Here is a 24,560-nt window from a genome sequence, read left to right as displayed (position 1 = left end):
AATACTTTTCTTCTTTTTCTTTTTTTGGGTATTATATAAAGGGACAACAGCAATTTTTTGTGACAATTTTACCTTAATGATTCATATACATACTCTTAAACACTTTTGGTCTGAGTAATTTTTAAATAATTAAAAGGTAAATATGAAAATCACACATATCAGTTATAGCTGCAGACAGGAAGAAGAAAAACAAGAATAATAAAACTGAGAGACAGTAGGGATTAGGCACTTAATCACCTAAGGAGTTGTTTCTAGTGAAACTTTATGGGGACTTTGGACTCAAATTCTCTTCATGGAGGAATGCAGCCAAAGCTACCGGGTGTTCCCAGGGGCAACAACACACGAACTGCAACCACGAATGAGACAGAAGTACCTGGATGGTCATCCATCATTCTCCATACCTCCTCTCCTTGTGGGTTTGGCTTTCAAGGGTGTTAGCTTCCGCAGAGTTATACCTATCCTTTCACTCATATCCATGGTCTCTGGAGTGACCGAGCTATCAAGCTCCCATTCAAAAGAGTGTAGCAGGGCAGCAAGAGCAAGTGGAACTGTTCGGTGAGCCAAGGGTAAGCCAACACACATTCGTCTCCCTGATCCAAATGGAATCAGGTCAAAATGCTGCCCCTTGTATTCAGTGTTTTTGCCAAGAAACCTCTCTGGCCTGAATGACGAGGGATCTTCCCAGTGATCTGGATCTCTTCCAATTGCCCAAGCATTCACAATGACTTGTGTGCTCTTGGGTATGAAATATCCCATATAGTTCAAATCTTCCAATGTTTTCCGCGGTACCAGTAACGGAGCTGGAGAATGTAGCCTGAAAGTTTCCTTCACTACTGCCTGCAAGTACGGCAGCTGATCCATGTCATTCTCTTCAACCTTCCTGTTGGGTCCAAGAACTCGATCAAGCTCTTCTTTAACCTCTCTCATTGAATCAGGGTGTCGTAGTAGCTCTGCCATAGCCCATTCAATCACGCCACTTGTCGTTTCTGACCCCGCTAGGTACATTTCCTGCATTATTCGTCCCGGATTAGTGATATTTTTTGTATATTAGTCTCGTGCTAATGGTTTTACTTCTGTAGTGAAATCTTCATGCCTGTGATATGTTAACTCAATGACTGCATTAGTGCAATATTATTACCACTATGATAATATTCACATTCGTCTCTGAAATCTTATCTGACCCTTCATTTCCACCTTCATCATGCTCCAGTAGAACATCGAGGAAATCTCTGGTTGCCTTCTCTGTGCCCGACTGCTTTTGTTTTACCCTTTCATTGACAAACTCAGATATAATCTTCATGGCTCGTCCCATATCTCGTTCCATATTCTTTTTTATGCCCTGGGGGTCGAGCCATTTCAGAAATGACAGGTAGTCTGCGAGATTAGGTTTGCCAGCCCAATCCATGATCTTGTTCATTGCATCAAAGAACTCACGCCCTTCCATGGATTGCGGTTCCAGGAGATCTCTTGACAGCATGAGGTTGCTCAAGACATTGAAAGCCATGAGAAACAGGAAGTGGGATATCTCTACCTCCCTTGATCCCCCCTGTGAGCGCGACATTTCTGCATCCTCCTCAATCCAGTGGATCATGTTGTCAATGCATTTTTGCCGGAGAGTGGCTGTCTCTTTAAGCCGTTTGTTAACCAGGAATTCTGCGGTACAGAGGCGCCGGATTCTGCGCCAGTATTCACCATAATTACCGAATACCACGGATCCCTGATGATAGCTCAAGGCTGTTAGTGAATCGGGAACCATGCGTCCGCAGACACTAATATCATGGTTCCTGAAAAGTTCTTCGGCTGCCTTAGCTGATTGTATAACCATGGTGTTCACGGATCCAAGCTGCAACCAAAGAACGGGTCCATACTTGAATCTGAGCTTGTGTAGGTTCTGGTGTGGTGCATCTCCAAGATCAAGTATGTTGCCGATGATTGGCCATCCTGGTGGCCCCGGTGGCCGCTGATTGTTGGAGCCACTCCTTGCCTTTGCCCACCGGAGCACAAGCCCGAGAGCAGCTATCAACGAAGCACCTAACCAGGCAAGTGAAGTACAATCCCACATCATTTTCTACAAGCTGTTGAGATGTATTCTCTCTGATTTCACCTCAAGTTTGTGATGTGTGTATAACTATGCTTCACCCAGTCAGGGATCTGTTGCCTTGGGAAATAACAAAGAGGAGAAGAGCTGCACGAAGTAGCATTCATTATAATTACGTCATCCTATATTTTGGAAATGCTATGGAAACAGAATTCTCACAAAGTAAAACCACAGTGAAAATGATATCTCCTTCTCATCTATTTACGCATAAAGAATACCGTCATGATTTGTTATCATTCACTGTCAAGTGTTTTAGTATTACTTTTTTTATTGAAAGGCTCTACTAAACATCATTTTCCTCTGATTTGCTTTCTGTTTTTTTTTTTGAAGGAAACATGCTGAGCTAATGGGTTGGCATTCAGGTTCCAACCTCTTGCGGGTGGACAGAGAATTTTGATTTTCCTTTTCAATATAGAACAAGCTTAGGTAAAAGGTGACGGAGATGAAGCTCCCTATTTTATGTGCAGATGTGTAACATTTTAATGTAAATATCTGATCAAATCTTCCTGAATCTTGTCTTTTTCGATGATTTTGTATTTGCCCACTATTTTATCCCTTCCAAGTACTTTGTTTTAGTCTGAAGGGAAATGAAAACCCAGAAAAAGTGAGAACTCCCAGATTTTTTTTTTATTATTCATTCGCTTGTTCTTTGTTGATATCAAGATCAGAAGCAAGGTGGCAACATAATGGTAACAGTAACCTATTGGAGGTGAGTCATTTCAGCTCTAGATGTGCTTAATTTCTTCAAATTCTTGTGCAGAGTACAACTGTTGAGATTTGTAAAGAGACGGGGAAATCTGGAAAGGTGTACGTGGATTTGTCATTTGCTACAGGAAGTCAAACACTTTTGGTACCAATAATAATGTAATTTAATTCCCGTGACAGGGAGGCCAAGGTGCCATCGAACTACTGAATTCTGGTCATTCGCGCATGAAAAAATAATATGGAGATCTCTATCTGATTCGATACTTTTTTTTTTAGGGTAAATAATAAAAAAAATCTAATTTTTTTCGTAAATTTATAAATTTATATGAAGGTTTTAATTATGATAATTGTATCTCATTTAGTTTAATTAAGTATAATTTTATCCAAAACTTGAATTCAATTTAGGAGGTATGTATTATTATTACTGTAGCATGTCACTTATTATAAAAAAAAAAAAAATGAGTGAAATCATATGTACACATATAAAAAAATAAAAAATAAAATTATATATTTAGGTTCAACATTTGGATCCCACTTTTATATATATTTTTATGATATACATGACTTGTTACATTAACAATGACACACACATCCCAAATTGATTTAGGTATTAGATAAAATTGCACTCAATTGGAATATAATTATCAAAAACATTTGAATAAATTTATAAATTCACAAAAAAATTTAATTTTTTTGTTGTTGTTGCTATTTGCCCCTTCTTTGTGGTTTAATATATATGGATTCTTTGGACTACTAAGAAATATGATTTTTAGGTCTTCAATTAAAACTTTAACATATTTTCTTTTTCAACTTTTTTTTGGGATCACATTAAGTCCCCTTCACTTGCTTGTAATAATGCATGTGTAATTCAACACTTTGAGATGAAGACTAACGTGAAGGACTTAAGGTGACCAAGAAAATGGTCAAGCGAGAAAATATGCTAAGATTTTAATTGAGGGGCTAAATGTTACATTTCTTAATAGTCCAAAATCTCTCTTGTATATTAGGCCAATTTCAAGTGACAGTGAATTGAAAATTTAAGAAAAAAGTTCTAAATTCTCAAACCCATGAATCTACTTGTCATCCCCTTTTCACCTGCCATTGCCACATCTCCAAACTTGTCAGCCCTGCTTACCTCCACAAATTTCTTATCAACATTCACTATTATCTTAAACCACCACCATCATCACCATTGCAACGTACCAACACTTCTATCTCAAACAATCCCAACTACCACCACAACTAACCCCCCTTCTGAGGGTTTGGCTCATGGGAGTTAGGGGTTCTAGGCTATTTAAAATTTGGAGGTCTTTTAAAAAATAATAAAAAAATATGAAAATTTTATTTTTTTTTTATTTTTAAGATATAAAATCACTAATTTAATTTTTATACCTTAACTTAAAAAGTAAATATTTTTTAATTAATAATATAGTTAAATTACTTAATTTTTCTTGTGACATAGTTGAACTTAAGTAAGATTTTATTAATTTAATTTTGAAAACTTTTTTTCACCAAAACTACAGTAATATGAATGGTTAATAATATTTTATAACTTATCCATATATTTGGAAAAAAAATTATATTTTTTATAAAATTTAGTACCGCAAAATAATGTGTTTATGTATTGTGTGATTCCAAAAAATGTTATAACATCAACACATGAATTTTTCATATCACAAAGAATTAAATTAAGATTGTAACAATCAATGATTTATAAAATGCTATTGAATTTATATCTAATAATCTTTTTTTACACACTTTGTTATTTACCTTTTATATTAGATCCATTATCATATTCTTGTCCTCTTACATTATTTATATCAAATTCAAAATTTTTTATATTACTTGTAAGTACATTAAAAATATCTTGACCAGAAGTATTATTAACTTTTAAAAAATTTACAAAATATTCTTTTATTTTTATCAGACTTATTAAAATATCTACCCATTTTAATATAAAAAAATATTTATTCTTTAGAAATGTGATATTAAAAAAAAAAGAAGAACCGGATCTCACAGAAAAAATGAGAAATCAAAAACAAGGAACAAAAATTGAATTAAGATCTCGACTCATCCACCACACCTAATCACCTCATAATTACTTAAAGAAAAAGAGCAAGGCGCCCGCATGGGCAGCCCAGTTGGTCAAGAAATGGGGGCACAAAGTGCCTTCCGTGGTGAATCTTGGACCAAGACCAAGGATTGAGTCTCGCAAGCGGCAGTGTGGAGGTACCTCTCTCCAAAGTGAGGGGGCTCCTTGTGCGAGGTGAGTTCGGGTCTAACCACTGCGTCTGGCTGGGTCACCATGATTAATCTCCTCCCACGTCCTGTCGGGCCGGGTGTGGGGGGCGCTCGGGGTGAGCGATTTCACCTTTTGGACCAAAAGGAGCAAGGCCGGCTTAAGGCATTTTATAAATCATTGATTGTTTTGTCAAGTTTAAATGATTGAGTGGTAGTGGTGGTTGAAGTGATTGTGTGAATTTTGCTTTGGGGATGGCTAATGGCTAGCGGTGACGGCAAAGGTAGATAGTGGGTTTGTGCTGCAAAGTGAAGATTTTTTTTATATTTTTTTTTCGAGAGATGAGTGATTGTGATAGTGAATTGGTGATGGTGGTGATGGCCAGCGAAAAGAAAAGATGATGAATGTGGTGGTGGTGTAGGGATGAGAGTGAGATTGAGCAGAAAGAAGGAAGGGAAGGAAAAAAATAAGGGTGCTATGGTGGGCAAATGTCTAAAGAGAGTGAGAGGAGTGGTTGTGATTAGGGCTGGATTTTGGACACAACTCGATTACGATACGAAAGTAAGTGGATTAGGGTTGAGATTAATCGGGTTTGGGTCATAAATGGGTTAACCCGTTTAGACACGTAATGATTCGTTTAATTAAACGGGTTGACTCGAACACGTTAACACGATTATATGTGAAATGATACATTTAATTAAAATGGTTAGTGAGTTGATCTGAATACGTTAACACGATTATACACGAAATAACACGTTTAACAGGTGACACAGCACGACCTGTTTAAATTAAACGAGTTAAACAAGTTAACAGATGACACGACACGACACGACACGTTTAGTTAAATGGGTTAAATAGGTCATATCGTGTTACACGTTTAATAAACGTGTCGTGTTTGAGTTTAAGGAATTTGACACGATTATTAAATGAGTTGTGTTCGGGTTAGCCTGATACGTGTTATACATGTGTCTCAATATGACACGATTATGACCCGTCAACTCGTATTGTCACCCCTAGCTCTGATGGTGATGGTGATGGTGGCCAATAAAAAGTAAAAAAAAAAGGGGGGGGGGGGGATGAAATTGGTGGTTGTGGAGGTGTAGGATCAAAAGAAGAAAAAATATAAAAAGAAAAAACAAAAAAGAAAGGGAGGAAGAGAAAATGGGTTAGGGATTTGAGAAATTTTGAATTTTTTTGTACTTTTGTGGTTATTATAAAGGATGATGCCTAAAGATTTAGTCATGATGTGTAAAATTAATCTGATGTGTTAGAAAGATTTAGTTTTATTTATCATAGTTAATTGAGCCATTAACTCTTAATTAATTGAAGGACTTAATGTGATAAAAAAAATAATTGAAGGAGAAAATATGCTAAAAGTTTAGTTAAACGACTAAAGATCATTTTTTTTAATAATTTAGAGATTTATTTATGTATTAAACACACCTAAAATTTGCGTACCTATCTATTCACTGTCCCTTTTACATGCTTATAACATATATGTAATTCAAGCTTAATGGAGACTAAGAACTTAAGGTGTAAAAAAAAAAATAATTAAAAGAAGAAATATGTCAAAATTTTAGTTGTGGGGGATAAATATATGTCACATTTTCTAGAAGTTCAGGGACTTCCTTATCTATTAAGTCTTTTTTTTTTTTTTTTAAGAAAGCATTAAATACTAAAAACAAAAAAGGTTTTACAGAATCAAATCATGAGAGGTTGCAACCCGAGGATCGAGCCAAAAAAAAACTACCATAGTTCATCACAAACCATTTTCAAAACAAATAACAGGTCAGACAAGAAGGAGCTATAGCCATCATAAATAAATAATGTAGGATCAATAGAAATGGGAAGATTAAAATTCAAATCATCTACGATCCCTTCTTTAGCAAATAGCTCAAGTCCACACATGCTAACAAGCACAGCCCAATCATACTGATTTCTATTCTCTATTTTATTAAATCCTAATTCAATAATGCTAACAGTTTCCCATATTTTATTACTAATATTTTGAATATAATAATATACTAATAGTTGTCTATAGCTTGTGACAAGTACTGTTCATCGCCCCAAGTTTTTTGGAGCCAGTTGAGAACAAAAACATCACAGGCAAGAACCAGAGCTCTTTACTGAGAAAGAGAGTTGGATGCTTAGGAAGTTTTAGAACTATGAGGATGGCATCTAAGAAGACTTTTTTTTCTTTTATTTTCGGAAAACATTGATGGCATTTTTAGTGAACAAAGTGTTATGCTTAGCGGGCATTAAGAAGGGTTCTAAATGCTAATCACATCACAAACGTAAGACGCATCTTGTAGTTTGGGATAGTGACAACATGTAAGACAAAGGGTGGCCCGGGCATTGGTTGTACTGATGTGACTGTTGCCGGGGGGTAGCCGGTGCCACCTCCAATTAAACAGTAAAAATATATATAATAAATAGTAATATATATATATATAAATATATAAACTCCCCAACACACAGTCCAGTTCCAAGCTCCCCTTTTGCATCCGCCCCTGTGACTAACAACTTGTTTGACTAAGAGACTTTTCTTCGGCAGTTGGGAGATCAAATCATTTTAAAGAAGATAAACTTTGGGTGGAGGTTCTCACATCTAATCAGTGCCAGCGCCAGTCTTGCAAGGAAGAAAGTTTTCCAAATAAACCAAAACCTACTAATTTTAGCTACTTGCAATGGTGTTGTAAGAAGTGTTAATCCAACTGGATTTGATTTTCTAAATGGGGATTGTGGGCACCCTTTCCTCAAAGTGGGGTTTGTATTTATGGCAGCAATGTGGATAATATTGAAGATTTGAAATAAAAAAATCATTGAGAATAAAGGATGAGCCTAGCTAGCAACATCACGGATGAGTCAAAAGTTTTGTTTATAGAGTTTAAGATACTGTTTCTTAAGAAAATGATTTGTAATAATTACATAGTCTTCTTTGCTAATTAACGATAATTATAAAATTATATATTAAATTAAAATTCAGTTATTTCTTAATTATACAAATTACAATTTATATTTTTACACATAATGTAAAGTTGAATGATGATTTATGTTGTTTAATCGCACAAAAATGGTAACAAAGTTAACGTATTGTGTTTATGACATGAATATATATATGAGTGTCTACGCTTGTAACTAACTAATTCGTAAGTCAAAAACTGTGAATGGAAAGTGCAAAATTAGGAAATTAGGCCAAACCTGAATTCCCGATCACCGACGACGTCGCCGAACTTCGATGGATGAGTAGACTCGTGAGCGAGCAGACTTAATGCTTAAATTAGGCCGATCTTCTTCTGCTAATTGATTTCCTAAAGCGCCAATAGCTAGTTCTTGCTCAGACCTCTTGGTGTGGCGTAGCTATAGGCCAGGGTTTTTGGAGAACTTTTGGATACAGATTGGTTCGAGGTATTGGCTAGCTAGCTTGCAGACGCGGATCTCGGCAAAGAAGGGTTTTCGGTGATGGCGACACCGCGTCCACAAAGAAGAAGACTGGTTAAATCGTTCGGTACACTGCACTGGCGGTTCTGGGATTAATTAATGGCGGTCTGATTGTACATGAGCAAATTCTATTCACAGCCCCAAAAATTACTCTTTACAGCTCACATGTTCATCAAATTTTTTAATAATTTTAATATATCTATTTTACCTCCATAATGCACAGCCAACCCTCTCAACCGATGACCACTCATTTTCTTAAACAAATAACTGAACGAAACAGAATAAAAAAATAAAAAAAAAAAACCAATCCGAACTTTTGTACACCACTACTAGCACAGTTGGCACAACATAGAAAAGACCTGTTTGTATTTCACTTAACATGGTTGGCTGGGCATAGTATAGAAAACCTATGTTGGCGGAATCAATGATCAGGCTTAGCAGTTACTCTGGAATCAGTTCACTTGTTTTCAATACGAAAACTTTTCCAATTTTTCTAAGCACAGATGCAGTGTGAAACCTGCCCAGTCACTGGATCTGACTGATGCCAGGGGAACCACTCAAAGTAGCTAATTTGCCACTCCCATGATCTGCTATGAGAAGTGAAACTTAAATTTTAGGTACATCCAATGCGTACACCCTTTCAGCTTAGGTTGTTTGCATTTAACTCATTTGAATACTTTTCTTCTTTTTCTTTTTTTGGGTATTATATAAAGGGACAACAGCAATTTTTTGTGGCAATTTTACCTTGATAATGCATGTGTAATTCAACTTTAACATATTCTCTTTTTCAACTCAATTAAAACTTTTAACATATTCTCTCTTTCAACTTTTTTTTTTTGGATCACATTAAGTCCCCTTCACATGCGTGTAATAATGCATTTCTAATTCAACACTTTGACGAATACTACCCTGAAGGACTTAAGGTGACCAAGAAAATGGTCAGGCGAGGAAATATGCTAAGTTTTTTCCTTGAAAATTTAAGAAAAAAAAATAAATTCTCAAACCCATAACCCACAGCCACATCTCCAAGCTTGTCACTGGATTCTGCCATGCTTACCTCCACAAACTCCTTATCAACATCCACTATCCCTAGTTGCTATCACCAGTCACCAGTCACCATCACAATTAAAATTCTACGTCTTGAAGTCAATAACTTTTTTTTTCCCCACTTTCTGTTACATCTTTCTCCCTTTAATATTCAAACACCAAAATTATCACTACCACCGCCATTCATCTTAGGCCAACCACTGCAACCACGACCACCATCACAACTAGCAAACAACCAAAACCATAGCAGCAACCACCACCACTAGCCATTTATCTTAAACCACCACCATCACTATTGTAACGTACCAACGCCTCTATCTCAAACAACCAAAACAACCGCAACTATTACCACAACTAGCCCCCATTCTCAGGGCCAGCCCATGGGAGTTGGGGTTTAAAATTTTGAGGCCCTTTAAAAAATAATAAAAAATATAAAAATTTTATTTTTTTTATTTTTAAGATATAAAATCACTAATAAAATTTTTGTATTCTAACTTAAAAAGTAAATCTTTTTTAATTAGTAATATAGTCAAATTACTTAATTTTTCTTGTGACATAGTTGAACTTTTATTAATTTTAATTTTGAAAACTTTTTTTTACCAAAACTACAGTAATATAAATGGTTAATAATATTTTATAAGTAATCCATGTATTTGGAAAAAATATTACATTTTTTATAAAATTTAGTACCGCAAAATAATGTGTATATGTATTGTGTGACTCCAAAAAATGTTATAACATCAACACATGAATTTTTCATTCCACAAAAAATTAAATTAAGATTGTAACAATCAATGGTGTATAAAATGCTCTTAAATTTATATCTAATAATCTTTTTTACACACTTTGTTATTTACCTTTCATATTAGATCCATTATCATATTCTTTTCCTCTTACATTATTTATATCAAGTTCAATTTTTTTTTATATTACTTGAAATACATTAAAAATATCTTGGCCAAAAGTATTATTAACTTTTAAAAAATTTACAAAATATTCTTTTATTTTTATTGGACTTATTAAAATATCTACACATCTTAATATAAAATTTTTTTATTCTTTATGACTTGTATCTATGATACAATCAACTATAATTAAAAATATTTGATTCTTTGATTTTCTTAACAATAATATTTTTTATTTTTAATACTAAAATATTTATCATTAGAAATTTATTGGGGTCCTTTTTGGGTAAAAATTATTTTTAATAGTAAAATATTTAAATATTTTTACTGTTAAACTTAGCAAAAAAAGAATTTATTGGGGCCCTAGGCATAGGCCTCACTGCCCTATACCTTAAGCCCGTCCTGCCCTTTTCTTTGAGCAATTGTGAGGTGATTAGGTGTGGTGGATGAGTCAAGATCTTAATTCAATTTTTGTTCATTGTTTTTGATTTCTCATTTTTTTTGTGAGGTCTGATTCTTTTTTTTTTTTTTTTAATATCACATTTCTTATGCTTGTCGAGGTTGTTGTTGTTGATAAATGAGGTTTGATTTCTATTATCTCTTCGTTCGATTCTTTTAAATTTAAGCAAAATACATAATTATGAATTTTTATAATTTTTGTTGCAATTTTTCTATTTAATTGCAATTGTGGTGTATCTAGAATTTATTTACTCTTACCCTTTTTTGGTAAGTAGGTTTTGGTGTGATGGAATGCTGGGTGGAGCTTTTGATGGGCGGTTTTTTGTTGAATAGAAATGGTTGATGGTGGTGGTGATGGTTGTAAGGGCATACTCTCGAATATTTACGCTAGCATTGGATATTTGAAATGAGATTATCATAGAGATGGTATAGAATAAACTATAATAAAACAAATAACTCTTTTCATTACCAGCAACCAAAACTAAATTAAGGTTTAGTTACCTTTCCAATATTTCATGAGTTTCCTCTCGAAGGCCATATAAAATAAATAAGAAACTCTATTGCTAACTAACAAAATAAAAATCATTTTATCTCAAACATCACCAAAATACTAATCAGGATCTTCAAGTTAGGACGCGTCTCCGTACACCACTATTCTTGGGTCTTAGTCCCACTGGACTCGCTCCTAATAATAGCTTTTCTTTTACTTGGAATGGCAAAGAAAATCAAGTGAGCCACAAGACTCAGTAAATTCGAGGAACAATGAACATGATCAAAGAATATAGTGACACCAAAAAGAGTAATCAATGACTCAACAGTTATATACGTGATTCATAATTTATGACTTAATCAATTCCAAATTAAATGCATCATGCCACCATGTACCACTTGTAATACCCCGAGAGCCCAGAGAAGTTAGTATATATCGAGGATAGTGTAAGAAAGGAAACAACACCAGCTGGATACCTTTTGGGCTGAATGTTGGCAAAGAACTCTAAAGTTAAGCGTGCTTGACCTGGGGCAATCTAATGATGGGTGACCCCCCTGGGAAGTTCGTGTAGGCCCATCAGGGTAAGTTGTTCCGGATCTTCCTATCGCTCGAATGAGATGTTACAAATGGTATCAGAGCTGACCCTTGGCGAAGGCGGTCCAATGAGGGCGGGAAGTGGCGCCGGGGCTTGAGGGCCTGTACAAGGAGCGGCTTCTGGCAGGCTTCTAGGATGGCAGCCCCCAAGGGGAAAAGTTCTGGGACCAGTTGTAAGGTCGCATGACGAGGACGTCATGTGCTTAAGGGGGGGAGAATGTAATATCCCGAGAGCCCAGAGAAGTTAGTATATATCGAGGATAGTGTAAGAAAGGAAACAACACCAGCTGGATACCTTTTGGGCTGAATGTTGGCAAAGAACTCCCAAGTTAAGCGTGCTTGACCTGGGGCAATCTAATGATGGGTGACCCCCCTGGGAAGTTCGTGTAGGCCCATCAGGGTAAGTTGTTCCGGATCTTCCTATCGCTCTAATGGGATGTTACACCACTATTTAAATGTGCATATAAATTTAATATCAGTATCAAATCTTGAAAGCTCGCAAGCCATCAATTAACACATGCCCAAGTGCATCTATAAACAAAATCTTACAAATAAATATGAAGCCAACTTGCTAGGCTATGGTCACCTCGTCCTGCACCAAGTGCTCTAAGGTACCCTTTCTCTCCGCGCAAAATATTAGGTGCACAAAGATAAATAATACTAAGCTTCATAATATGATTATACTGAATGTGTGTAAAACGTGTCATGCATTCACTTCCACATATGTATAAATATCATGAATTTCATCTCATAAGTTGTTTCCATACTTATATATATTTTATGCCCATCTCACAATATTGGATAATTTTTCACTCATATCAAGTGTTATTTTGTTCAAATGAAAACCAAATTATTTTCATTCTTATACATATGAGGATTTGCAAAAATATTTAAAAGAATCTCTTAAAGTGAATTTCAAAATTAGATTTGAAATTGTTGGTAAAAAAAAAAGCCAAAATTGTTGGTAAAAAAAAGCTAAAATTTTTAATGAATTTTTCAAAAAATAGAAGCTATGTATTTCGGGGGTGGTAAAATCGCAAGATCCTGAATTTGTACTAAAATCAAAATTCTATTTTCTTATTGTTATGTGTAATACTCCGAGAGCCCAAAGAAGGGTAGTATATATCGAAGAAAAGTAAGGAAGGAAACAACACCAGCTAGATACCTTTTGGGCTGAATATAGGTAAAGAACTCTAGGGTTAAGCGTGCTTCAGTTGGGGAAGTTCAATGATGGGTGACCCCTGGGAAGTTCTCGTAGGCCCATCAGGATAAGTTGTTCCGATCCTTCTTATCACTCGATGCGGGATGTTATGGTGGTATCAGAGTCGACCCTTGAGCCTCTGAGTGCGGTGGTGGGGAAAACCTCAACAAGGACATTGAGTCCCTAAGGGGTGTGTGTGGTACCTTAGGCAAATCCCACATTGGCTATGCAAATGGGGGAGATCTGAGACCAGTTATAAGGTCGCATGACGAGGACATTATGTGCTTAAGGGGAGGGAGAATGTAATACCCCGAGAGTCCAAAGAAGGGTAGTATATATCGAAAATAAGTAAGGAAAGAAACAACACCAGTTAGATACCTTTTGGGTTGAATGTAGCCAAAGAACTCCGGGGTTAAACGTGCTTGAGCTGGGGAAGCTCAAAGATGGGTGACCCCCTGGGAAGTTCACGTAGGCCTATCAGGGTAAGTTGTTTCGGTCCTTCCTATCACTCGATGCGGGATGTTACATTATGGATTTTGATTTTTTAGATATTTTTATTGAAACCAAATTGGGGGTCCTTTTTATTTACATTTATGTATTGAAGTAAATGATTCATTTTCTTTAATTTATATTTTATCTGTCATTTACTTAAACTAAATGAATGTAAATTGATGGGTGTATTCGAATATAGCTATATATATATGCCATATATATGTTTTGCAAGGGGGGTTATTCGAATAAGGCAGGGGGTATTCAAATAGCTTATGAATATTTATATAGGGTGATTCGAATCAAAGGGTATATATATAAAAGGCTATTCGAATCAAACAGTAAGTATACATAAGGGCTATTTGAATCATGCAAGGGGTTGTTTGAATCCGTGAGTTTATAAAAGAGGGCCACTCGAATCATGAATATCATATATATATATGCTATCCGAATCAGGTGAAAGGGTTATTCGAATCAGGGAGGGTTTATTCGGATCATGGCAGTGATTAAGAGGGAGAGAGATAGAGAGTTCCCATTTGAATAGGTTGGGAGCCCATTCAAATGGGCTCATCTTCACAACGAAAGGGAGGGAGCTTTTCGAATAGCTTGAGCTGCCTTAAACAGAGGGCACATCATTTGAATGGCAGCCCAGCCATTCAAATTAGCCTTATTCTATTTATATATATATATATATATGCGAAACTCTACATCTTTGAAATACAGAGGTCTCATATCTCCTTTAAATTTGAAAATACACCATTCACAGAAAGGACTTTTTGGTGAATTAATCCCCATTCGAGACTACAAGAAGACCCCCAAGAGATAGAACAAGGCATCAATACACTACTAGAAAGGCTTACAGTTTATTAGTATATATACACAAATATAAATCTATGTGGCACAGCTCGACGGATACAAAACGAATGAGGTATTTGCATCATTTCCTAACCAACAAAGCCATCCAAGAAAAGGAATTATGGGTGACGTAAATCCCATTTGAACCCTCAAGGAAAGACTCATGAAACACCAAGAAATCCACATACAGCACATTAGATCAATATATGTACATTTATAAATAATTAACATACAATGAGTAGGAATGGAAGAGACAACCATGAGGCTTGCTCGACAGAATAAAAAGAAAAAATGGTACAAGAATCACTTGCAGAAATTAAGAGGGAATGACTGAAATGAACTTGCTTGAGGAATAATTCTAGGACAATACCACAAGTTGAGCTCTTCCCTTCACTAAGCTTTAACGGTAGAGAGAGAGATATGCAGAAGGCACAATAACAAGGAGAAGAAGAAGACTATGTAGCAATTGGAGAAGAAAAATGAAAGCGATGGAAATAGAATCAGGGGAACAAAATAAGAGGATATGTGTACCAGAGGATCAAGGGGAAAGTGGCTGCAAGGTTTGCATGCCTATTCTCGCAAATTGAGCAATTCGCCCTTGCTCACGCAACAGACAACACTCACTTTGGCTACCTATTTCAATTTTTTTTTTCTTATTCCACTTATTTCTTTCCCAAATTGTAATTTCTTCCATTACCCAAATGGGCTCAAGCCCACATCGAGACCCAGTATATTATTTTCTAATTTCTAAAAAAATAAGCCCATATACTTATTTTCACGATCATTTGAACCATGAAATGAAATTATTCAATCTAAAATTATTTCTATGCCATTAAATAAATTTATCATTAAATATTAAAGTACTTAGACCTATATTTAAAATACTATTAAACTAACGTTAAGTATTAAAACATCTAGACCCACTTTAGGGTCGTTACAATGGTGGTGGCAGAGGGAATGTTTAAATGATTGAGTAGTAGTGGTGGTTGAAGTGATTGGGTGAATTTTTCTTTGGGGATGGCTGGTAGCTAAGGATGACAGCAAAGGTAGATAGTGGGTTTGTGCTGCGAGATGAAGATTTTTTTTTATTTTATTTTCTTTTTTTGAGAGATGAGTGATTGCGATAGTGAATTGGTGATGGCCAGTGAAAAGAAAAGATGATGAAGATGGTGGTAGTGGTGTAGGGATGGGAGTGAGATTGAGAAGAAATGAGGAAAGGAAGGCAAAAATAGGGTGTTATGGTGGGTAAATATCTAGAGAGAGAGGAGTGGTTGTGATGGTGACGGTGGCCAACAAAAAGGGGAAAGAAAAAAGATGAGTTAGTGGTTGTGGAGGTATATGATCAAAAGAAGAAAAAATATAAAAAAAGAAAGGAATGAAGAGAAAATGGGTTAGGGATTTGAGAAATTTTGAATTTTTTGTACTTTTGTGGTTATTATAAAGGATGATGCGTAAAGATTTAGTCATGATGTGTAAAATTAATTTGATGTGTTAGAAAGATTTTGTAATGTCTCATTTTTTCGAGCGTTAAATAATTTAGGAATTTTGGGAATATATATATATTTTTCAATATAAACCATTTCCTGACAATCCCATTTTACCTTCCCAGTATACTAAATAAGAATCAATAAGCTAAGACAGGTAATCATAATAAATGCGGAAGCTAAAATCAAAACCTGATATGATATAAGATCGAAATCCACTTTAATCATAAAATAAGAATCCGTACCATTACATCTCCAAATACTTAATCACATGGAGACTCATCGTCAAGCGATAACAACTAAATACCTTAAATGATACAATCTAATGATACCTCAAAAGTACATTAAACCATAACAATTATACATGATCATCAATATAATAATATATCCTGAATCCTCATGAGGAAGCAAATACCGAGACAACTCGCCAAACCCATCGGCCACATCATCATGTGCCGTTACGTCTCAATCATCTCATTTCCATATCTGCAAGTCCTAACTGAAACATTTGAATATTCCAGGGGCATAACCCGATTAGAACATGAATCTTCTAATGAGGGTTTAAAAACATGATACGTGAATGAATAATGCAAATATATGAACAATCATTTGCCCTGGTGTAACTTCTAAGGCCTAGCTCGGCACGGAACCCTAGGCAGAATCTTGAATCTCTGTAGGATGAGTCTAACGTTGTTCTATCAATTGCCCTTGAGGAATTACGGCTATACTCTTAGGGTGGCATCCCAATCCCATTCACAAATATCAATATGACAATAATATCGTGCCATGCAAATATCACGATTTTTCATGTAATATGACAAAATGAATCATATATTTTATAAATATCATGCATGTATAAGCAATCATATCTTTAATAAATATTATGCATAATAAACAATCATATCATATAGATATGACAACTCACCTTTAAAGATAAACTCGAATTTCTCGAAAAGCGTACATTACCTCGATATGCATGTCTGACCTTGATTTTCGTGTCACTCTCGAAAGTTACACCAATCACTTTTGCTCAAGCACATAAATCATAAAAAGCATATTTAATACCTAAATATCTCAATATTCCAATTTCTTTCATTTTTTCTTTATTTTCTTCCATTTTACCTTCTAAAAATCCCAATAAATACCCTTGAGACTATTTTCTCGAATATCTTTTTACAACAATTCATAATATCCAATAAAATTCAAAAGAAAAATACTGGACTTACCCGGATACTGCGTTTTCACGTAAAATGAGGCTATTTGGTACAAAAACTAAGACATCGGAAAGGTCAAATCCAAGTCTTTTTACACAAACATCGACAAAACATTTTTCTAGGATTTTAGGAAATTTTCGCATAATTTTCCAAGCACCCACACTCCCTCACGTGCTGGCGCGTGGTCTGTGTGTGATGACCAACGCGTGCAGGCCACGCATCGGTCATCTTTCTCAGCCACGGCACACCGGAGATCGGAGATTCCAATTCCATCTTGTAGCCTTCTTTGAATCGATCCATATGGCCAAGTTTGAGCCCGAAATGAGCACCGGAAGGCCTCCGACCAGCTGTTTGAAGTCTCGGCCTAGGCGGACAGCCTCATTCTCCGGTGAAGCTCAAAACCCTACCAAACCTCAACCAAAACTCTTCAAACTTTCCAGAATTGCTCTTCAAACTATGGGCAACAAAATCCTCTTATTTTGGAACCCTAATTCATTCGATTTCGTGGCCGATTTGAAGCTCCAAGTCTTTCCATTTTTGACTTTCATGGACGCCTATTTATAGGTGAATTCGAACCCTCAAATGCCTTTACCCGGCTAACCCAAAGCCTTAAGAGCTTCTACCTCCCTCAAATGGACCTGGAACGAGCCCTTGCTGACCACAAAAATCAATTTGCAGGCACTCAATCTCGCGACCACTTTCGATCACTTTTTCTTACTTTTTCGGCCAACCCAGTGGCCATTGTCGGCCCATGCCTTTACAAAAGATGCTCCCCCGACCATCCCTCATGCAACCCTGTGGCCAAAATCGACCGTGGCTGACCGGCCATGTGCTGGTTATTGGCCAAACTTTTGGCTTTTTACACTTTGGCCCTTTAACTTTTGGCTTTTACCTTTTTGGTCATTTTCACTTAGTCCCTGAATTTTTCATAATTGCATTTAAGACCTTTAAGTCCTAAAACATCTATTTGACCCCTGAAAATTTTGAAAAAATATTGTTTCGACATCCCTCTGGCAATTTCGAAAAACTGTAGTTAAACCCGAATATTCGTTTTCTTTTGTTTCTTCTTGAAACCACTGAAGGGTTGTTGTTTATGAAAAATCGAAACCCCCTCAAGCTTCTGTTGACTTCTCGAAGGTCGCTTCTAAAGATTCGATTTTACAGTTTAAATGGCATCTGCATCTTAGCGCTTAATTAATTGAAGGACTTAATGTGATGAAAAAAAATGATTGAAGGAGAAAATATGCTAAAATTTTAGTTAAACGACTAATGATCACTTTTTTTTAATAAATTAGAGATTTATTTATGTATTAAACACACTTAAAATTTGTGTACCTGTCTATTCAGTGTCCTTTTTACATGCTTGTAACATACATGTAATCCAACCTTAACGGAGACTAAGGTCTTAAGGTGTAAAAAGAAAAATAATTGAATGAAAAAATATGTCAAAATTTTAGTTGTGAGGATAAATATATGTCACATTTCCTAAAAGTTAGGGATTTCCTTATGTATTAAGTCTTTTTTTTTTAATCATGTTACATATATATCATTTTTGTACATCTTGAATTACATAAAGAGGTATTATGACCAAAATATCCCTCGCCTTCATGCTTCTCACGCGCCTCTATGCGCTTCATAAGAGACTTTTTTGTCATTGAAATACACCTTTATATAGTTCAAGAAATACACAAAAAGTGTACTAACAACATTATTTTTTTTTTTAAGAAATCATTAAATACTAAAGGCAAAAAAAGTTTTACAGAATCAAATCATAAGAGGTTGCAACCCAAGGATCGAGCCAAAAAAAAACTACCATAGTTCATCACAAACCATTTTCAAAACAAATAACCGGTCAGACAAGAAGGAGCTAAAGCCATCACAAATAATGTAGGATCAATAGAAATGTAAAGATTACAATTGAAATAATCTACGATCCCTTCTTTAGCAAATAGCTCAAGTCCACATTAGCTAACAAGCACAGCCCAATCATACTGATTTCTATTCTCTATTTTATTAAATCCTAATTCAATAATGCTAACAGTTTCCCATATTTTATTACTAATATTTTGAATATAATAATATACTAATAGTTATCTAGCTTGTGACAAGTGCTGTTTATCGCCCCAGTTTTTTGGAGCCAGTTGAGGACAAAAACATCACAGGCAAGAACCAGAGCTCTTTACTGAGAAAGAGAGTTGGATGCTTAGGAAGTTTTAGAACTATGAGGATGGCATCTAAGAAGACTTTTTTTTCTTTTATTTTGGGAAAACATTGATGGCATTTTTAGTGAACAAAGTGTTATGCTTAGCGGGCATTAAGAAGGGTTCTAAATGCTAATCACATCACAAACGTAAGACGCATCCTGTAGTTTGGGATAGTGACAACATGTAAGACAAAGGGTGGCCCGGGCATTGGTTGTACTGATGTGACTGTTGGGGGGTGGGGGTAGCCGGTGCCACCTCCAATTAAACAGTAAAAATATATATAATAAATAGTAATATATATATATATAAATATATAAACTCCCAACACACAGCCCAGTCCCAAGCCCCCCCTCTGCATCCGCCCCTGTGACTAACAACTTGTTTGACTAAGAGACTTTTCTTCGGCAGTTGGGAGATCAAATCATTTTAAAGAAGATAAACTTTGGGTGGAGGTTCTCACATCTAATCAGTGCCAGCGCCAGTCTTGCAAGGAAGAAAGTTTTCCAAATAAACCAAAACCTACTAATTTTAGCTACTTGCAATGGTGTTGTAAGAAGTGTTAATCCAACTGGATTTGATTTTCTAAATGGGGATTGTGGGCACCCTTTCCTCAAAGTGGGGTTTGTATTTATGGCAGCAATGTGGATAATATTGAAGATTTGAAATAAAAAAATCATTGAGAATAAAGGATGAGCCTAGCTAGCAACATCACGGATGAGTCAAAAGTTTTGTTTATAGAGTTTAAGATACTGTTTCTTAAGAAAATGATTTGTAATAATTACATAGTCTTCTTTGCTAATTAACGATAATTATAAAATTATATATTAAATTAAAATTCAGTTATTTCTTAATTATACAAATTACAATTTATATTTTTACACATAATGTAAAGTTGAATGATGATTTATGTTGTTTAATCGCACAAAAATGGTAACAAAGTTAACGTATTGTGTTTATGACATGAATATATATATGAGTGTCTACGCTTGTAACTAACTAATTCGTAAGTCAAAAACTGTGAATGGAAAGTGCAAAATTAGGAAATTAGGCCAAACCTGAATTCCCGATCACCGACGACGTCGCCGAACTTCGATGGATGAGTAGACTCGTGAGCGAGCAGACTTAATGCTTAAATTAGGCCGATCTTCTTCTGCTAATTGATTTCCTAAAGCGCCAATAGCTAGTTCTTGCTCAGACCTCTTGGTGTGGCGTAGCTATAGGCCAGGGTTTTTGGAGAACTTTTGGATACAGATTGGTTCGAGGTATTGGCTAGCTAGCTTGCAGACGCGGATCTCGGCAAATCTCAAGGTCGTGTCGTGTCGTGGTCTTCCAGGGCTTTTTGCTAGGTGGCTTAGACGGTCGGCGGTATACGGCTTTCGGTGATGGCGACACCGCGTCGACAAAGAAGAAGACTGGTTAAATCGTTCGGTACACTGCACCCGCAATGGCGGTTCTGGAATTAATTAATGGCGGTCCGGCTGTATATGGCCTACGGCACTGGAACATTGTGCAATGTAAAAAATATTATGTAAGTAATAATTATATAATACATGTTTCAAAAAGTGAAATCGCTCGTCCCGAACCAAACGTATATATCTTTTATGTATATATATCTTATGTATATAAAATATACTTTTCATATTACATGTTATATTTTTTTATCGACATCTATAATATATTTATATAGTATTTTTGTATTGCATTCATAATTAGGTCCATTTGATAGTCTTTTTTTTTTTTTTTAAAATATCATTTTCCACCCAATTTTATACTTGTATAGTGTTTGATACCTAATTTTTTTTCAAATAACTCATTTTCTCATTTATGATCACGTAATTAATTTTTTCTTCAAATCACGGAAATGAAATTCGGAAGAGCTACGATTTTCTTGGCAATTGAAGCAGCCAACCCACCGAGAGACCATAGAGGCAGCAAGGGAGAGATTGAAATGAGAGAGCCAAAGAGGCAACAAGAAAGAGGCTGGGCGGAGAGTCGGCAGCCAGCGAGGGCGAAGGGGCCAGGGGCGACTGGCAAGGCAGTGAGAACTAGGCTGAGGCAACGTCGACAAGCGACAGAGCCAGACAGAGGCAATAGCGACTAAGCGAGGCGAACGAGTAGCGAAAATATGAGTCGTCTGACGAAGGCCGGAGCGAGTGAAAGCAAGAGACAAGTAGGCAACTCACAGCTTGTTAGTCCCTTGACACATAATGGCCATTCAAGAGGGGGGTGAATTGAGGATTAAGAACTTATTAAACCGAATTCTTCCATTTTTAAAATTCTTGAGCTTTGGTTATACAAAGAAAATACTTATTATAAATATATATGTTGTTTGAGAGTTATAACAATATAAATATGCAAACAACAATAACAACACAAGAATATATTGTAGTTCGGTGTCTCCAACACCTACTCCACTCTCTCAAGATCAACCCGACACTTGAGGTTCCACTATAACTACACTTAGATTTTCCAACAAGTTTACATAAGAAACTTTTATACCACATTGAGGTTTTTCCCTTAGCTCACATCGGAAACTAATATAACAATACACCTAGATTACTTGGACTCTAGGAGACCACTCACAATTCACAATTAATATAAATAAACAATTTTATGTCCAACAAACTTGGACTAATATGGATATGAATACAAAAATAAATAGGCTTAATACATTTTTTCGTCCATGGACTAATCAAAAAAATGGCTTTAAGGACCTCTACTAAAAAGTGTTCACTATTCATCCCTGGATCAAATTAATTTGTACACTTTTCGTCTTTGAGTTAACAGTCGTTAAAAAATGTGTTAAATTTGTCACGTCAACACTGCCACATCACTCCTATTATCCTTATCAGCATTGCCACGTTACCCTCCCATATATATATATATATACACACACACACACACGCACAACACACCTAGCCATGGCCGCGACCATGGGAAGGCTGGGTACACACACACATATATATACATATATATATACACACGCAAAACACACCTAGCCATGGTCACGACCATAGCTGGGTCGAGGGAACGGCCATGGAGAGGTTGGGTCATAGAAACCCTGAACCAGATCTTGTCATCTACAACTTCCTCCAGTCATGGGCGCCGAAAGTCGTATCGCTGTTTAACATCCCTATGATTTTGTTCTCAACTTTTGGTGCCACTTTACTCTCCTTCATGCTCCACACCGTCGAAAAGCCCGGCGTCGAGTTCCTATTCTAGGAGATTCACCTCCATGAATATGAAAAACCAGGTTTCCATGACCTGCTCCATGCCACCTCCAATGGAGTTAAAGACGTAGACCGTTTCTTATCTACCTTGAACCAATCCTCTGGCATCGTCTTGATCAAATCCTCCACAGAGATAGAGCAAAAATACCTGGATTACATCTTCTTCTTAGCCAAGAAGAAGATCCAAGCAGTCGGCCCACTAGTTCAAGAACGCTCATTGGTTCAAGAACCTTTAATCTCCTCCTCACAAGGAGATTCAGATGTAGAGATCATGGAATGGCTTGGGAAAAAGCCCGAGCTCTCAACCGTGTTTGTTTCCTTCGGGAGCAAGTATTTCTTGTCGAGAGAAGAAATAGAAGAGATAGCTAACGGGCTGGAGCTAAACTTAGTGAACTTTATATGGGTGGTGAGGTTCGCATCAGGAGAGAAGACTGGGGTCTTAGAGGCCTTGCCAAAAAGTTGTGAGGGTAGAGGAGAGAGGGGAGATCGTTCAAGGCTGGGCACTGCAGACGAGGATTACTTAAGTGAATGGTGAGGGAAACAGGGAGAGAGAAGAACAAGAATTACCGCGTGTGAGTGGAGAGATTGACGATATTAATGGGTTGGGATTTGAATTGGGTGTTCGAGATGGTTGCTGAGGAAGAAGAAGATTAAGGAAGGAGACGATGGCAAATGATAATATGTTGGGAGGGCAGAGAGCCCAACCATGGCTGCAGGGTGGGTGCTGAGGACTAAGAAGATTAGGGAAGGAGATGATGGCCCTCGACAGGGAACCTTGTGTTCCCTGATTGGTGGGTTCCAGGACCCAGCCACGACTGGGTCGGGGAACCAGCCTTCCCATGGCCGTTCCCAACCCAGCCATGGTAGCGACCATGGCTGGGTGTGTTGTACGTGTGTGTATATATATGTGTGTATATATATGTGTGTGGGGTGACGTGAAAATACCAACAAGATAATAGGAGTGACGTGACAGTGTTGACGTGGCAAATTTAACACCTCTTTTAACGGCTGTTAAGTCAGGGACGAAAAGTGTATAAATTAATTTGATCCAGGGATGAATAGTGAGCACTTTTTAGTAGAGGTCCTTAAAATCATTTTGTTGATTAGTCTAGGGATGAAAAAATGTATTAAGCCAAACAAATAATACAAGTCAAATATACAAATGATACAAGAATTACCAACAAGAAGAAAACTTCTTCTTCTTTGTCTTGTGCTCCAATGGATTGATCTTTAATGCTTGGGTCTTGGATTGCTTTCCTTGAGTGCTTGAGAGCTTGGATGTACTTTAAAATGATAGCTATCTCCAGATTTCTCCTTTTCTTTTTATAGATTTATCTTCCAATGAATCTGTAACGGCTAAAAAAATCCGACCGTTGGAGTCTGGGAGTCGACTTTCTTAAAACAGGAGTCGACTTCCAATTTAAGTAGGAGTCAATTCTAGTTATATAAGAGTCCACTTCTCCAATGCTAGAGTCGACTTTTTGTAAGTAAATGTCCTCATTTTTCTTAATTTATATTTTATCTTTCATTTATTTTAATACATAAATGTAAATAAGAAAGTACCCCCATTTGGATTCAATAAAAATATCTAAAAAATCAAAATCTAAAATAATAAAAAATAAAATTTTGATTTTAGTACAAATTCAGAATTTAAAAATTTTATCACCTCCAAAATACATACCTTTTATTTCTTGAAAAATTCATTAAAAATCATTTTAACAATAATGAATATTAACTATCAAAATACCGGAAGATAGTTTTTGAGAATGAAAATATTTTTTTATATGACTTCTTATAATACACTAATATTTCAGATTTAGAGAAATAACATTTCTTGATTCATTTTGATACACAAAATACTATAATACTTAAAATATATTTTTCATCATAAGACATATAAAAAAT

At 36.1% G+C, this 24,560-nt stretch overlaps 2 protein-coding genes across 3 annotated transcripts; one reads left to right on the top strand and one right to left on the bottom strand.

The window, feature by feature from the left end:
• Nucleotides 1-103: 103 nt before the first annotated feature.
• LOC127790252 (iridoid oxidase-like) lies at nt 104-20,846 on the bottom strand. Of its 2 annotated transcripts, none has more exons than XM_052319602.1 (3): nt 20,481-20,846; nt 1,139-2,185; nt 104-1,008 (listed from the first exon to the last, which is right to left on the bottom strand). In XM_052319602.1, exons 2-3 carry the CDS (start codon nt 2,063-2,065, stop codon nt 382-384), a joined length of 1,554 nt encoding a protein of 517 aa, XP_052175562.1. In that variant the 5' UTR covers nt 2,066-2,185; nt 20,481-20,846; the 3' UTR covers nt 104-381. The 2 variants fall into 2 exon arrangements, with proteins under 2 accessions (XP_052175562.1, XP_052175560.1); XM_052319600.1 differs by lacking the exon at nt 20,481-20,846 and adding an exon at nt 8,244-8,555.
• Nucleotides 20,847-22,461: 1,615 nt separating this feature from the next.
• Nucleotides 22,462-23,190, top strand: LOC127790132 (beta-D-glucosyl crocetin beta-1,6-glucosyltransferase-like). The gene is made up of 2 exons (XM_052319423.1): nt 22,462-22,582; nt 22,679-23,190. Exons 1-2 carry the CDS (start codon nt 22,462-22,464, stop codon nt 23,188-23,190), a joined length of 633 nt encoding a protein of 210 aa, XP_052175383.1.
• The last annotated feature ends 1,370 nt before the right edge of the window (nt 23,191-24,560 follow it).

Source organism: Diospyros lotus, chromosome 14 (assembly GCF_014633365.1).
Source record: "Diospyros lotus cultivar Yz01 chromosome 14, ASM1463336v1, whole genome shotgun sequence".
In the NCBI taxonomy this organism is placed as follows: Eukaryota; Viridiplantae; Streptophyta; class Magnoliopsida; order Ericales; family Ebenaceae; genus Diospyros; species Diospyros lotus.
This window is presented reverse-complemented; position numbering and strand designations above follow the sequence as displayed.